The sequence below is a fragment of the Sycon ciliatum genome, chromosome 4 (genome assembly GCF_964019385.1).
Source record: "Sycon ciliatum chromosome 4, ocSycCili1.1, whole genome shotgun sequence".
Lineage (NCBI taxonomy): Eukaryota > Metazoa > Porifera > Calcarea > Leucosolenida > Sycettidae > Sycon > Sycon ciliatum.
In genome coordinates this window covers 32,812,807-32,830,306 of record NC_088646.1, presented here as the reverse complement: position 1 = coordinate 32,830,306, position 17,500 = coordinate 32,812,807, and the positions used below count along the sequence as shown (strand labels likewise).

The following is a 17,500-nucleotide window of genomic DNA, read 5'->3' as shown; positions in this document are numbered from 1 at the left end:
GTGACCCCGTCAAGGTTCAGTTTGCAGAAACTTTTAATAGGCGACTCAGATTACGGCCAACTGTGACGACGTTTCTACGACTCAGACGTATTTAATCAGAGATTGTGCATACAATTTTGAAACACGACTGCATCTCCATGGAAACTCAAGTTCACACGTGATTTTGGCCGCAGTCTGAATCGCCTATAACTCATTAAAGGGGAAGTTAAGGCAGAAATCAAAATTTCACCAGTTGTAGTCTTCGGGGTGCTGAGTCGAATGGTCTTGGTCCGAGAAAGCTGAGACGCTCCCTTCCTACTAAAATCCCAATCGAACTCGCGCACTTCCACCGAAACTGGGTGACTGCGCCCTACTAGATGGGGATTTGTATGCAAAATGCCACTAAAAGCGCCATTTCGTTCTTAGAAAAGCACGGATGACCGCGATTGGCCCATATGTTGTAGTCTTTTGGACGCTGAGTCGACTGGTTTTGGTCCGAAAAGGCTGCGATGCAGCGTTCGGCCCTTATTCCCAATCGAACGTGGTTGAACAAGCGGTCATGTGCTCCTGGGTGCCCAAATCACCTGGTCACCACGCCAGCAGGCGACAACTTTCACACCAAGGTTCAACTCGAGTTCAACTCGAGTGACAGGACTGCACCCAAAAACGGTCAAACAGGCTAGTAAGCTGTACCCTGCAGGCACGGTGACCAGGTGACTGGTGTACGCAGGAGCACGTGACCGCTTGTACAACCATGTTGGATTGGGAATAAAGGAGGAACGCTGCATTGCAGCCTTTTCGGACCAAAACCAGTCGACTCAGCGTCCAGAAGACTACAACATATGGGCCAATAGCGGTCATCCGTGCTTTTATAAGAACGAAATGGCGCTTTTAGTGACATTTTGCATACAAATCCCCATCTAGTAGGGCGCAGTCACCCAGTTTCGGTGGAAGTGCGCGAGTTCGATTGGGATTAACCCTTTGTGTACCAGCCCCATCTCGAACCGTACCATATGGTACGGTTCGCTGCACTCCAATCAAGCGCGCCGGTCCCCGCCGCCGTAGCTCCGATCGACACGCGTTTTTTTTTGCGCTGGACAGCTGAGATCCCACTGAAAATTTTGATGTATGATATGGGTAGGTTGCCATTTGAAAGTATGGAGAACGAACGCGTTCAAAAGTATGCTTTTCAGCGCAAACAATTGTCGCTGTTTCGATCGTGTTCTCGCTCAGTTTCTCTGCTTGTAGCGAAGATGTAGCTTGTTCTAGGTCATGTCGACGTCTTCTACATGTGGTGGACGCTTGGAGAGATCGGCTGTGGCGATGTCGGCACGGAATGCGACTCGAAATTGCAAATTTGTATCGCTGATCCCATCGCAGTATTCGCTCTCAAAACAGGGGCGAGAGGGAGGGCAGCGATGGCCTAAATCGTCAAGGCAGGCATAATTCACCAGCCAGCGACTGCTTCTTGTCTTCTCCTTCACTTACCTTACGCTGGATGTGAGTAGATGAAGAAAAATATAGATTTCGAATCTGACACAAGAATTCAAAATTTGCAATTTTGAACCAATTGTTTCACCTCAAATATGTGACAATATGACCATATCCCTGGTATGTTGTTGCTCTTCATGCACTGAGACAACGCTTATGAGGTTGTTTCGTCCCTATGTTCCCAGTACATGAGCACAAACTAATTCTCAGTCTATTTGTTTGTGATACCCTGGTTGGTCAGAAATATGCACAATTGGCGCGTATCTTTGGTATTCCACCTATGGCCTTCATATACTACTGCATGCTGTCCCAATATCCATGCTTACCTGGGTGCAGTGATACATATGGAGTCAGGAAAACACAACTTGCATATACAAAAGTTGTCTAGATTTCATACCATGGTTGCTTCTTTGGCTGCGATCGCCCCTTACATACATTAGATGGCTGGTACATAAAGGGTTAAAGTAGGAAGGGAGCATCTCAGCTTCCTCGGACCACGACCATTCGACTCAGCACCCCGATCCGAAGACTACAACTGGTGAAATTTTGATTTTAGCCTTAACTTCCCCTTTAACTGGCCCTGTGGACACCATGCATACTGCACAATCATGTACGTGTTCGAAGTCCTCTCAGTCTATTCTCTTTTCTGAAGTAGCTTCAAGGCACGAACACGCATGTGCACCACTGACTGTGCTTTAGGAGGTCTGCCTCTAGGCTGCGATAGCATCTGTCATTATGTGCTGACTGAATAGCAAGACCAAGACCCAAGGTCGGCCGAATGCACTAGGTGTCGCCACCCTTTTGATCCTCAATTCTAACCAGACTGGAGCCCAGGGGCACTTGTAAAAAAACCCACAGAAATACAAGGATGTGTGACGACGGTTCGCTTGCGACCTTCATTGGTACTTGCGCTACCTATCAATGGACGTCGCGACCGTCTTCGAACTACACTGACTTGTACATTGTAAATGGTCGATAGCCCGTGACGATGGGTCTCCGCCAAAATACGACACTGCAGCGAGCATGTACTTACAAAATGGCGTTGCTGATGGTGAGGATGGGTTGACAACCAGGGGCAGGGAGTCGTGAAAGCCCTCCCGGATCGATCCCTGGCTGACAGTGTCACCCGCAACAGAGCTAGGACGGAAAATTCAAGTATGAGCGCGCGTCCGGACCAGGTGGCTCCTCGGATCTGAAGCGATATCCATGACCTCCTTTTGGTACTGGTGCGGATAGTTTTTCTGCGACCGCGTGTCGAGGAATCCGAGAGAAGGTTTGTACGACTTCCTGCCCAGTGGCATGCCTGACATGATTTTCAATCAGCGCGAAGACGCACTCGCTATAGCATAGGTCTGTACAAGAGCAATTAATTTGCTAGTAGCTGAAGGTCTGAACATCAACCATCCTCGGTCGCTCCGACCCGTCCGGGGTGGACTGTACATCTACCAACATGCGCGTTGAACTACAAAAAATTCCGAGTGAAGCCGAACAACGAAAGGGAAACAAGAAAATAGAGAGGTTTAGCACAACGAAATTCGTTGTTCATTTTCGTTATGCCGCAGTACGAAAAAGCCGACCGAAATTCGCTGAATTTTTGTTTAGCAGAACGTTCTCCACGAACTTCGGTGTCGCTAGTGGATACCGTGGATGTCGCTGAAATCCCCGCGAAATACAAAAAATTTAAATTAATAGTAATCCTCGTCACTCCCCGACTATCGTAAACTGGTGGCCTCACCACTCGAATGCTTCTTGAGTAGGAGATGAAACCGATCCACAAGCCCTTTCTTTTTCAGCCCAGCAAATCTCTCATCGCTCTGGGAAAGCAGCAGAGCTGCTTCTCCATTCGTGCGTGATTTCCGCAAGAAACGGCATCGACCTCACAAGGCGGAGCATCATGAGATCCATCTGTGTATCCCACGTAAGTCGTCGTCCCTCCTGATCACCAGAGGTAACAGCAGCTGCAGAGACTGCAGGATTTGAGTTCGGCGCAGACATTCTGGTCGTGAAAACAAGAACCTCAGAAAAAAATGTCGAAAGGAAAGGAAAAATTCTCATGTGATCGCGGTACGAAAAGTCGACAGACCAAACTTCGTTGGATTGATGTTTTCCGCGAGTGTGTGTCCCGAAGTTCGTGGCAAGTTTCGTTACTCGTCCCCGGGCTTCAAAATCTAACGAAAATTCAGACGAATTTCGTTGTGCTAAACCTCTCTAGTAATGGTGATCCTCTGCCTGGACAGAAGATAAAAAAACATGGCTGAGCCGTCAACCAATCCATGCCCATGCGGCCATGGTCAGCTAGTATGCATTATTTTACCAGATCTACACTACAGCCGGCCCGCACAGGTCGACACGCGCGCGGCATAATGGTAACTTCACGCATGCGCACTGAATGATTAGAGATGGCGTCGCCAAACGGGGAGATCAAGGACATGACACGCTTAAGCTTACACGATCTTCGTGGTGAAAATTCTTCATCGATTTCACTAGCTACCATGGTTACCGCCAGTGGCCTATAAACACCAAGCAGCTGGTTTAGATCGAGAACTCGTCGGTGCTACCAGGTACATACCATCCCACAACCTGCGATAAAATGATCAGCTGTAGCACCTACTCCACTTTTATGTTTATGTATCTATGTCATTCGGATCTTAGTTGTACATTGTACTGTTGAGATACCGAATTCAAATAAATCAATACCATACCAAAATACCATGGTACCAGCCTACATGTAGATAGGGGTGCGCGGATTACATGGATCTGGATTATGCTCGCACGCAACCGATATTATGCTTTCGGGCATTTCCCGCGGAACTTCGAAAGTATTCTCCCAAAACATCGAAAAATTCTCCAGAATTCCCCCCAAAAAAAGAACCCCAGCATGGAACCGTGCCTTGCGCATGCTCTTTAGTATGCAAAATGGACGGTCAGGCACGTGATCACTGCATGATCTACACTACATGTATACGTACTAGATCTACATCTGACTGTATATACACAGCTACTACAGTAAGATCGGGCGCCGAAGAACACCTCGCCGAAGAACACCCAGGCTGGAAAACCGGCAAAATTTAAGAACAGTCCAGGCTAGAATTATCAGATTTAAGAACACTTTTAAAATTTTCATACATGTACTTACACGAAGTTGCGAATTTACACGTAGATCTACATTGTACATGTATGGGAGGTGAGTACATGTCATGTACACGTGTAAACAGTAACTGCTACATGTACAATCATTCCCATTTAATTTACGACACCCACTAGTTTAGAAGTTCTACATAGTCATTGCACTACATGTACATACATGTACATGACAAACGTCATGACGTCACTCGACTCGCCGCGCGCGTGTGAATAAGAACGGTCTGGCTAGAATCAAAAATTTAAGAACTTTCCTAGGCTGCGCTCGAGCCCCTGCGTTCTTCGGCGCCCGATCTTACTGTATGTCGTGTCCGGGTATTGGCATTGCTGCATGTACATGTACATGTACGTGCGTCCATGGATGCGCGCTTGTTCTCTGGCAGGTCAAACTTGACAGAATTCCCCCAAAACTCTTCTGAAGGTCAATGGGCGGATCTGACAAAAGATCGATAGAATTCCTCTAAAATTCCCAAAATTTTCTCGACGATAGTATTCCCACATTATTCCGGGAATAATCCGCGCACCCCTACATGTAGATCTAGATCTAGTATTAAAAAATAGAATTTGGAAATAGACGTATGAAAGACTACACTGATGTACTTCGAAATACAATACATTGTACATGTTGAAAGTGTATTGGTGTAGGCTAACCAACAGACAGACGCTCCGAATACGAGTAGATGCACGGTATCTCTACCTAGTCACGTATACCAACAGGAGCTCTACTCTACTGCCGAATGCTGAATAATGTCGTCACCTGAAGAAGGAAAGAGAAGGGAGAGGATTCGCACAGGTTCCTTACCGTCCCATGGTGCCTCCACGATGAACTCCAGTCCAGTTCGGGTTTCATAACGACCGACCACGTTCACACAGATATTACGCCTTTCGAGTTCGTCCACCAGGTCTTGTGACGTGAGCCAGCGTGTGTCACCATGGACTTCTAGTCGCAGCTGTGCGGCCATGGTCACATTGCTTCACTTTCCTGTGGCCTGTGGGTTGAACAAGCTTCAGAGCGACGATGGATGGTGAAAATCTCCTTGTAGGCTTTCAAAGAAGATTCTCAAACTGAAATATCCTGTGAGCGAACTTGGCCATATATCACTGAGTTCACGCCAGCCAAGCCCCAGCGATACCTACGCTGTTGCTCCGTCAGCACATAGCTGTTCTGGTATCGTGCAAGATTGTCACTTTTCCGCGACGGCCCAATGGCGCCACACCATGTGTCACCAAGTGTCATCACGTGTCATCACGTAGAATAATCATAATATTATAATAATGATTGGTATCCTATCGGCAGCAAGTCCCGCTTGGCTACCACTCTTGATCGCACACCCCTGGCATCGCCAGCACGGATAGTGTCAAGTCGGAGAATTCAGTTCGTGCGTCATTCGTCAGTCGTCCAACCACGAAGTGTCACTACCCGCACCAATTGACAGGTCATGCGGTCTGCGGACTGAGTACTTCCCGGATACAATTATTGATCTTTCGCAAAGTTTCGACAGCAGTTCGGCGTTCTGGAGAGCGAGCACAGCAGCTTTGATGTTTTCGTGTTCCAGAAGGCGGAAGGCCTAAGCAGTAGAAGGATCCGGCCAGCAATTACGCTGGGGCCCATATCCGCAGCACCGCCTCCGCTGAACCTCTAAAAAGGCCTGTAATTGAATATGTCTTTGTAGAGTCGTTTAGTGCGCAGGGTCAAAAGCAACGGTCATTCGCTTGCGCAGACGGCTGATTGTTTTTTTTGGATCTTGGGAGAAGTTCTTGTTCTGTTGACGAGTGGCACAGTGAAGCAAGCGTACATACGCGATGGCTACATCAAGTGACGATGATGAAGGCAGCCAGGCCAATCTTGACCAATACCCAGCAGTGCTCGTCTCCGGCTTCGACCAGCTACTACCATCGGTGACGCAATACGCATTGGAATCGAGCATCGAGTCCAGGCTGCGCAAGAAGCTTGGTGGACAAATGGTCGGAATCCAATGGCTACAGGATGCGACTCCACCAGCTTTCAGGGTGGCTCTCAAACACATACAAGGTAAGGGTCGCATGGTCAAAAGTACCCCGGCCAGTTAAACCTTGCGTATCTGTATTACCAACCTGGCAAGAGTACATAACCGGCCCGAGGTTGCACAAGAGGTACACAAAGGAAAGTAAGATCCTATTTGATTGTAACACTGATGTTCATGGATCAACAACCAAACATCAGACAACAATGAAGGAGATAGGAACTCTTATTGGCGCGCCGGAGCCGCAATCGTGAGAATAAAAAAGTAAAAAAATGTCACGGTTCGCGTCAGACTCGGTTGCTCTATACTAGTAGAGGCCGAGTTTTCCGCATCCGTAGGAACGCCACCACCCTTCAAGGATCAAGGCGCAGATGCAGCTCCTAAAGCGGTAGGAGGCGAGTAGATCAGCTCACCAGCATGTGGTCAAAGACCGAAAATCCCATGCAGTGAGTGAGAATAAGGAATAATAATAATAATACGAAGTAGTGGTTGCGATTTCGGCGATGATTTGTAAGAAAGGTTTGCTCCCCACACCGGAGCTCGCGCTATTCCGCCGACTTTTCTTGACACTTGACTGACTCACGACTGCCATCCAGAGCACACGAGAAGTCCATCGAACCTTCGACTCGGCAAACCTGCAAGAAAGCACCACTCCCTCAATACACAGTCGTGAGTCAGTCAAGTGTCAAGAAAAGTCGGCGGAATAGCGCGAGCTCCGGTGTGGGGAGCAAACCTTTCTTACAAATAATAATAATAATAATAATAATAATAATAATAATAATAATAATAATAATAATAATAATAATAATAATAATAATAATAATAATACAAGAGAGAGAGAGTTTGGAAGCTTTGTCGCAACTCCGAGTTTCACTAATAATAATAATATAAACAATGCAGGCATACTATACATGTACATGTAGCTAAGCAGAGGAGATACAATGTAGGAGCACTAAATCCAGTGCAAATCCAAACTTGTGCCTAGTGCTATACTATGATACATGAATCAACACCTCCGTGTGCCGTGTGCATAGGTTAGAGTGGACGGGGTTACATGACCGTATGATGTACGTTTGGTACTATTACTACAAGTATTAGTAATCCGGACTAGGGCATTTTAGTGTTGCTATCTGTATTGCTATAAGCACGCCAGGCGATAGTTGTCTGGTAACTCAAAGACTGCTCAACCCAAGAAGAGAAGCCTGGGGGCCTGTACAGGACATGTACATAATGCCCGTACATCGTTGCATGCGGTGTCCGGTCGACGCGTCGGGCGAGTATGCATACAGCTAGAGTCGCCGGCATTACGGACCGTGGTGCAGTGCTGTACAATGTACTTCAAGATCAAATGAACGCCAAGAACAAGCCTGTCAATCAGAACTGTCAATCTTTACACTGCTCAGTCTTCCATGGTATACTGTCTCAAACACAATCCCTCAAGTGTGTACATGGGTTGACTGCCCTTGATGTTCTGCTCTGTATTACGCTCTGCCTCCGCGGCGTTGAGCACTGTCAGAACACTGGGTACATCCTCCGGTGTGTACATGGGTAAAAGATCTCCCCTGGCGCATGGCCAACTGATCAGCGGACACTGACAGCTCCGCGGTATCTCAGATCGGACCATTTCCCGGAGACCTAGACTAGGCCAGAGCAACGTTGGCCAGGAAAACCATCATCTGCAATCATTGCTTTTGCTCGCCCTGTCATATTTCAATTAAAAAAATTCAACGTTGGCCAGGAAAACCATCATCTGCAATCATTGCTTTTGCTTGCCCTGTCATATATTAATTAAAAAAATTCAACGTTGGCCAGGAAAACCATCATCTGCAATCATTGCTTTTGCTTGCCCTGTCATATATTAATTAAAAAAATTCAACGTTGGCCAGGAAAACCATCATCTGCAATCATTGCTTTTGATCGCCCTGTCATATTTAATTTTTTTTAAATTTCGCAGCAATCACACGACTCGCATGTCGCAGAAACAAAGCACTGCGCTTGTCTTGTAGTAGGCTCTGACCGACATTGCTTGAAAGATTGGCAGATTCTGCTCGAAAAGCAATGAAAACGGGAAAACCATACAAAGCCATTCCGTGAATTCCACTCCTTTTCCTAGCCCGCCATGATTGTATGAAACATGCATGAGCCTGAGCGCTAACGAGAAGTGAGACATGAACACGGGGTACCGGGTGTTGCGTCGCCTTCACCATGTTCATCATGGTCACCGCGCTGCTCTGCAGACCAAGACTCGCAAGCCTGACAAGTGACAGGCTAGCTCATATAATATTAATAATGTCAAGACACCAGGCCAGGAAAATGTCAAGACACCAGGAAAATGTCAAGATGACCTGTGTATGAGTCTCGTGATAACAGTACAGTGGAGATAGTACTGAGTGCTGTAGCGTATGTAGACTACAATGCAAGCCTAGAATAGAATTTAGAATCTAGTATAGGCGAACAGCAAGAACAGTAAGCGTGTACGAATACATCAGTTATCCGCAGGGAGTCTTGACTTAGGCTCGCGCGCAGCATCTACAGACTCAGGGTGCGTTCGAATGGTCTCTTCGACTTTTCGAGTACATGTACATGTAGTTTCGTTTTTCTGAAGAGGTGACTTATTGGCCTCTTCAGAAAAACGAAACTCCTCGAAACTCCACAACCTCATCCGATGGGAGAGGTGGATTAGGGGGCGTTCGAATTGTCATCAACTGTTCGAACAAATTTTTAAAAGAGATTAGTTGAAGTGTCCCATTAGAACGGTTTCTGTCATTTTAGAGTTTTTCAGTGGAATTGCCTTGGCGATGATGACGTCCGATCAGATCGACCATCCCCACGTACTACGTGACCAGGTGACGTAGCTATTCCAAACTCTTCGGAACTAATCCACCTCTCCCATCGGATGAGGTTGTGGAGTTTCGAGGACTTCCGTTTTTCTGAAGAGGCCAATAAGGCCACCTCTTCAGAAAAACGAAGCTCCAGTCGAAAAGTCAAAGAGTGACAATTCGAACGCGGCCTAAGTTCCGAAGAGTTTGGAATAGCTACGTCGAGATGGTCGATCGGATCTAGGGGTGTGCGGATAATGCTCGAAAAGGTGGCAGATTCTGCTCGAAAAGCAGTGACATTGGCAGAACCATACAAACCGTATGGCGGGCAATTCCTCGAATTCTGCTCCATTTCTTTATCCACATACCAAACATGCATGAAACTTACCAGAAAAAGTATCGAATTCTGCCATTCTTTCTGCCGGCAGTATCCGCATATGCCTAATCGGATCGGGTGTCATTATCGTCATGACAATTCCACTGAAAAACTCGAAAATGATAGCAACTCTTCTATTGGGACACTTCAATTACCGTATTGTCCCCAATAAAATGTACAGTCCTTTTATTTTTTCAAAGGTGGTCAGACCTGTATATGTACTACCAAGAGTACTCTTGGTACTACTAGGAGACTGTACTAGTACTAGGAGACGTGTACTTTTATTGTTTCTGGAAAGATTGATTGTCTGGGTTGGGTGGTAAACAACTAGTGATAATGATACAAGCTGTAAATGTACATCCATCCATGGTAAGAATCAGTGTACAGAGACTCAAAGATGATAAACGGGTAACAAAAACGAAGTAAGGTAGGCCCTACAGTATCTGTACCCCAGTAATGCCCATCACACCATTCCGGCATGTACTATTACCGTAAAGTACCGTTGATCCGCCCCCACGCCATGTCGCTTCCCAGCTGAGTTTTCGGCAGGGGGGCGGGAATTAGATCAAGGCTGTCAAGTGCAGTACGATGTACAACAACGTAGAGGATCAGACTCAATGTGCTGGATTGTGCACATTTTGATCCTGGATTGGCAAGTATTGTGTACAGCAGTGCATGCGTCGGTTCAACATCGTATTTCGTTGTATACGCCGAAGTCGCTTCACAAGGAGAAAATTGACAGGGGGCGGGAATTAGAGAGGGGGCGGATCAACGGTACTTTACGGTATTACTAATATTAGAGACGTGTCCTTTTATTTTTTGGATCCACACTCAACATTGTACAACATTGTACTACAATTGGAGACGTGTACGGGAAAATACGATAATCTCTTTTAAAAATTTGTTCGCACAGTTGATGAAGACAATTCGAACGCCCCGTCTGCAGTAGCTCTACGACTCGTAGGACCGGTATTCTCCGAGTCCTGGCCTGATATGAGTCCCGTAGACATGGTAGATCTACCGGGATAGCCGCAAAGTCAAAGATCATGCATGCTGTGCGACACAAGCAAAACAACAAAGACAAAAATTCCGAGTCTCAAGAACGCGTTCGGATTTCATTTTGCCATAATTGTTCAGTCAGACAGTCTTGGAAATTGGGATTTCGGGCTGAATTCAGTGAAGAACAAGCTGAATCTATAAACCAGTAACAGTGAGATGGTAGGGTTTTCACCATGTCGACGCCTAGCACCTTTCGCTCTCGATAAAACTAGTTCGGGTGATCAGGTGATTACTGATTACGTGGTTCGACGGGCAGCCGCACGCGTGTGCGATCACAGCGGCGATGAATGAGTTCGGCCGGACGGACTGACCGTGCCATGTGGCGATGAAGTTCGAAGCGGAGGTTCTCTGGACGGTCGTAGATCTGCTCTCTTTAATTAGTGCGCCCGGCCTGGTCATCGTCAAGGGGCGACCGGTGCGGTAGACACGCTCATGCAGCTGCAAAAATAATACCGTAATTATACTACTACTGTACTAGTATTATTACTATTAATACTAATAGTACTACTAGTATAGTTATCTTCTTACATGTACATGATTGTACTTCGAATGAGTTGAAGTAATGGACCATGGACTAAAACACATCGTCGATGTATGCATCCAATGTACCTTGCCTGAATCGCTCAAAGAAAAAATTGACTTGGAGAAGACTGCAATGATGCTTGAAGTACTAGTAGTAGTGCATCAGGTGCGAGTGGACATGGTCTGGGTTTCATTTTTCTTCTCCTGTTGTTTCTCCTGCTAGACGTGGAGAAAGTCTTGTCATGGAAGGGTCTGAAGGTCAAGCTGGAACCACAGGGCAGCTCCGCAAGTGCAAAGTACATCCAACCCATCCTGGACGTGACCCCAGAGGTAGGAACTGGATGATTGGTGAAAGGTTAGGGTGAAACAAGGTTGTGGCAGAATCATGGTCCATGATTTGAGCGTATCATGAGACCAGTAGCTCCTGCAATGTAGCAGCTTGAACAGATGTTTTACTGGGCTTCGTAAACTCCTTTCTGCGTGCAAGTGTAACATGCAGCACCCCTACACTGACTCAGACTGATGATGATCCGTGGCCATGTACGGGTATCACTGTACAGCCGCGTAACCATGGTGTGGAGTTGGGTGACTATAGCCGCGTGCGTACTGTAAGATCAGTAATGTTAACGAACATTTAATTTTAACGAGTTGACGAATTTGAAAGAATCGTAAAACATTTGAAGTCGTTATGTGCAAAACGATATGTACATGTGCAGTCATTTGCTGCTTTTGAGATAGAATTCGTTAGAATTTCACTACGCAAACCCACAAAAATCCGGAGATCGCTAACTTTAATTGACGTTAAAATAATTATCTGGTCTTACAGTACATGGACACTACATGTTAAACGTACGAGGGAAGGGACTACTAGCTTAGGTAATGTTTGCTCATACCAGATTATCACTGTCGAAAGATTAGGATTCCCAATCTCTCGATTTATCAACACAGGTCACAAGTCCGATCTCACCTCTACAGGTGGCACACATCATAGGACAAAGGAGTCTGTAGTAATCGCTCTTTCCAGAATAATACTAGAGAACAACAAAACTGAAAAACCACTCGTGTCCAAGAAGAGCCGCATAACCCACCACCGTGGGAGAAGAAAACACATTCGCAAAAGCGCGCCAAACTGTGCTGCATGCACGTGCCTTGACAAGTACATGTACAGTCATGCATACGTGGGCCAGAACAAGTCATACAAAGCACGGGAACGTGGGCATGGAACTAGCGTTTTGTACTGAAACAAGAACAGGCACAAACATGATACAAATCGTGCGACAAGGTCGCCGCGACACTCCAGCCGACCGGGAATGTACACCGGGAGGTAACTTATAGAGCATAAGCAATGCAGATACACACGCACACGCACACACACACACACACACACACACAGCAAGCAGTTAAACAGGCATACAGAGAGTTTTATGTGCTTGTGAGGTCACTGCCAATTGGACCAAGCACCACCTAATCCTCACACACTGACACGGTCAAACTTATCAGGCGTGTGGGATGTGTACATGCAGCAACGATACAGCTGGCCACTTTGCAATATTCTGCCGGGCCTTGTCAGCTGCCGCACGAGTTGGTCGCTGGGGGTTTCGGAGACATTCGGAGACGGGACGACTGGAGTGGCTGGAGAGCCAGTAGCAGGGACAGGACTAACAGCAGTCACAGGAGGGCTCGCAGGAGCGGAAGGTGGACCCTTGGAGTGGACCACCACTGCTGATGGGCTGAAGGATACGCTGGTCAAGATTCATTCGGAGACGGGATGACTGGAGTGGCTGGAGAGCCAGTAGCAGGGACAGGACTAACAGCAGTCACAGGAGGGCTCGCAGGAGCGGAAGGTGGACCCTTGGAGTGGACCACCACTGCTGATGGGCTGAAGGATATGCTGGTCAAGATTCATTCGGAGACGGGACGACTGGAGTGGCTGGAGAGCCAGTAGCAGGGACAGGACTAACAGCAGTCACAGGAGGGCTCGCAGGAGCGGAAGGTGGACCCTTGGAGTGGGCCACCACTGCTGATGGGCTGAAGGATACGCTGGTCAAGGCAGCGGCTGGGGACGTCGTGGGGGAGGGCTGTGGGCACTGGATCGACTCGAGTTGGTGATTGCCTCCAGTTCCGCATCTGCTGTGGCGAGTCTGGACGGGTTCTCCCTCTGTAGAACGGTACGTGCGTCCCTCAGGACTTCCAGGTCATCATCGAACTCGAACTCCCACTTGTCGAGTTGCTCCAGGCGGTCCTCAACATCCGAGGAAGTCGCCTGTTCGGTCAGATCGCGGATTCTAGCCTGTGTGGCATTGATTTCAGCTGCAAGGCGTTCAGCCTGCTGCCAATCTCGTAGCAGGTAGTGTGGTGATGGAGCGTCTTTGGCAAGCTCCCGGGTTAAATTGTGGCGAAGGCGTGTGAGTCGTCGCTTCGTGTTTGCCCTACACTTTACAAGCTGGGCGATAGTCTCCATCACTCTGGTCGGAATTTACTACTTCGAAGTAAATAAACTGAGGAAAATCTCTGGTCACTAAAGCACCATGTCGAAAGATTAGGATTCCCAATCTCTCGATTTATCAACACAGGTCACAAGTCCGATCTCACCCCTACAGGTGGCACACATCATAGGACAAAGGAGTCTGTAGCAATCGCTCTTTCCAGAATAATACTAGAGAACAACAAAACTGAAAAACCACTCGTGTCCAAGAAGAGCCGCATAACCCACCACCGTGGGAGAAGAAAACACATTCGCAAAAGCGCGCCAAACTGCGCTGCATGCACGTGCCTTGACAAGTACATGTACAGTCATGCATACGTGGGCCAGAACAAGTCATACAAAGCACGGGAACGTGGGCATGGAACTAGCGTTTTGTACTGAAACAAAAACAGGCACAAACATGATACAAATCGCGCGACAAGGTCGCCGCGACAATCACCATGTCTGACTACCATGCTGTAGGTGGCAAATAGAGCACCCTGCCCCAGTGAGAGGGATATGATAAGACTTCGAGACTCCGGCGCAGTTCATTGCATGTAAAATTTCAATACGAACTGAATCGGCAGGAAGCGCAAGCTCCAACGCTTGTAGCAGCCACCTTCTTGTAAAATTTCAAGTAAAGAAAAAGGAAAAAGAGGTGGTGCATACATCAATAGCAAAGTACACGCCGCCTGCTGCCAGCTCTGGCCTCGAACTCGGGACTCGGGAACTCATGATCCGCAGGCACTCCACAGCCACTTGGCCAAACCGCTGGTCGTGGACCTCGAACTTGGGCCATCGGGCTTCGCAAGCACACGCACAGCCAACCGGCTATAAGCGTCAGCTTGAATGAGCCATTGTATCTACCAGCCAAAATGAGACTTGAAAAGATACTGCTGGTGTGAGATATCGAGAGTCAGTCAAACTGACAACTGGTATGCAAAGACATACCACAATCATAACGAATCATTGCGTTGCATACATGTACTGTACAGCTCCCATCAGCCCACGCGGTGCGTTCGAATTTGTAACACTTTGCTGCTTTGATGGAGCCATGCCTGGTAAAATGCCATGCTGGAAGTTTTTTAGTGACTCTCACCTGTCTATATCTCTCATGCCTGCTGTTGGTGCTACTTCAAAGTATTTTTTGTGTGCTCCAATCCCTCTGTGCTGTAGGTATCCGACGGATGCGCGCTTGCACTGAGTCCAGGCTTCCTAAGTGCAATATCTGTGACGACGCATTCCCTGAGCGCTGCGTGCAAGCAGTCCGGTACGACACTGTCACGTGATGGGAAGCGCATCATCGCCCAAGCTCCCGACAAACTGGTCCTGTTCCAGGATACAGTGATGAGAATGCTGGGCTACGTGAAGCCCAATGCGCTTGCCGCGGCTCAGACGGTCACCAATGGCAGCGGCAGTGATGCAGTGAGATCTGATATAGAGCACAGCGCTGGATCTGCTCTAACAAATGGCCGTTCGCAGCCGGCTGACAGCAAAGCAGCGCCGGGTGGGGACAATGCCAAGCCCGATGTCATCACAGTCGAGCCACGCCCGTGGCCCTCGGATAAACCTTCCCCAGTACGCAGTCATCCAGAGAAACATCCGGAAGCTCAGCCGGGAAACGAGCCCGTGCCAAGTTCCGGGAATCAACACAAGCCTTCTGTGAGTGGTACAAGTTCGGTGGTACCTGGCTCAGCCCAGTACGGTGATGAACAGCAGTGCTCAACAACAGACGTGCAAAACAAGCAAGGCTGTCAGGGAGGTACTAGGGATGCTAACCCAAGTTCAGATTTGCTAAGCAAGGATGTGCTCGCAAGCTCCGGTGAAACTGCTGATCAGGCCACTGCAGCTCACAGCACCCAGGCGAACTCAGCACAGCAACAAGGTCAGGTGACTCCAACAACCACTGCTGGGGTCACCGGCCTACTCACCACACCGCCACACAGCCAGGTGACCACCACACCGCCACACAGTCACGTGACCACCATACCGTCACATAATCACGTGACCATAACACCGCCACACAGTCAGGTAGCTACCGGTCAGCCGGACCAGCATACATCTATTTACCCGCAACTGCCAGAAAGAGTCCTGGCACAGCCTGGCCAGGCTGGGGACACACCGACAGGCAATAGCGCTGAGCCGGTTGCAGATGCTGGAGAGCACAAAATCGCTAGAGCTCATGTCGAATATCATTCGCTAACACCGGTTGCTCTGGATTTCCTCAAGTCATCCGCTGGAAAAGCGTATGTTCAGCATGCTCACTCGCATCTCGGACTCCAGATTGATGTCTCATCGCACAGAGAAGGTGCTGTGTTTAGTGCCAAGTCCAGCCAGGACATAGCACATTGGATATCTGAGTTGAAATCCAGTGCCGCTGAACATGCTGCCGCAACACCATCATCTACGTCTGCTTCATTGTCCCAAGAAAGACCAGTGGCCAGAGTGAGAGATAGTCGTCCAACACAGCAGCCTCATGGTGGCACGGAGGTAAGAAGCATTGTCATGACACCGCTGCTGGCAGAGTTCTTGCACTCCACTCAAGGCAATGACTTTATCCAGGCAATGGTCCATCAGAACGCAGTGAGAATTGCGCTGAGCCAAGACAGATCAAGTGCAATCGTTACTGGCAGTTCACTGCGTGTGGTTGACTACACGGTTGACCAACTCAACCTGACCAGTGCACAGTATAAGCCAGAGCTTGATGCTACTGGCAATTCAAGGAGGCTCTCGGGCCAACGGAAGCAACTCGGTGCTTGCCAGGAGGACATTGCACAGAATCTTGCAGACAACACCGGCTTGGAACCCAGCCCAAGGCGCCACACGTCGGCACCCAATTCTGCCATGCCAGCAAACGATGATGGTGCAACTCGCAAGCACACCAGTAACTTTCAACGGCCTGCATCTTCCACTCCACCCTTGCATCATTCCGAAGCAGTGACTGATACCTCAGCATACTCTGCAACAAACACAACCCAAGGATCAGAACAGAAAAGAGAGAGATGGGTTGATGCTTCACCTGCCACCACAGCTTTCATGAAATCTGATGAAGGCTGTGAGTTCATGGACAAGCTTACTGATGAAACTGGAGTGGAATTTTATCCTTCCCAAGCTGGCAAGGCTAGGCTGCTGGTATGCGGATCATCAGATCAGCTGCTAGACAATGTCTTAGACAAGTTAAACACCCTTGCTCACAGCACTGCCACTGGACAGCCACCAGCCAAGAAGCCCACCCACGAGCAGCATTCAGCAAGACAGCCACAACGTGCGAATGAACGCATAGACCAGGCTGCTGATCAGCTGGAGAGTTCAGCAGCATCACAACGGAGAGTTTCACCCGAAGTTGGCCAAGGACGTTTTGGTATAACAAGAAACTCTCGGGGCCCCGAGCATAGCGAAAGGCAGACAGGCGCAGCTGGTGCAACTACCAGAACATCCTCGCACCCAGCAGCACGACCAGCTCCGAAGGTCCACGAGGAGGCGATTTCAGGGCACGAAACTGTATTGAAGTACATGAAGGACGAATACAATTTGGATGCGATTGCCAAGCAGTACGGCTGTCAGCTATCGTTCTCATCAGACGGGTCACAGCTCATTATCAAATCACAGTCTAAAACAGCCTTGCAGAAGTGTTTCGAAGCAGTGG

General features: G+C 48.3%; 2 protein-coding genes across 2 annotated transcripts in view; one reads left to right on the top strand and one right to left on the bottom strand.

The window, feature by feature from the left end:
• Positions 1–5,661, bottom strand: part of LOC135815726 (protein mono-ADP-ribosyltransferase PARP14-like) — a 44,091-nt gene extending 38,430 nt beyond the window's left edge. The window contains 1 exon segment of the mRNA XM_065329059.1: positions 5,414–5,661. Within this exon segment, the coding sequence (XP_065185131.1) occupies positions 5,414–5,573 (160 nt within the window). The 5' untranslated portion in view covers positions 5,574–5,661.
• Positions 5,662–6,270: 609 nt separating this feature from the next.
• Positions 6,271–17,500, top strand: part of LOC135815725 (uncharacterized) — a 14,153-nt gene continuing 2,923 nt past the window's right edge. Inside the window, exons 1-3 of the mRNA XM_065329058.1 lie at positions 6,271–6,643; positions 11,614–11,720; positions 15,031–17,500. The exon at positions 15,031–17,500 is cut by the window's right edge and continues 1,657 nt beyond it. Coding sequence (XP_065185130.1) covers positions 6,415–6,643; positions 11,614–11,720; positions 15,031–17,500 — 2,806 coding nt within the window. The 5' untranslated portion in view covers positions 6,271–6,414. The remainder of the gene's footprint in view (positions 6,644–11,613; positions 11,721–15,030) is intronic.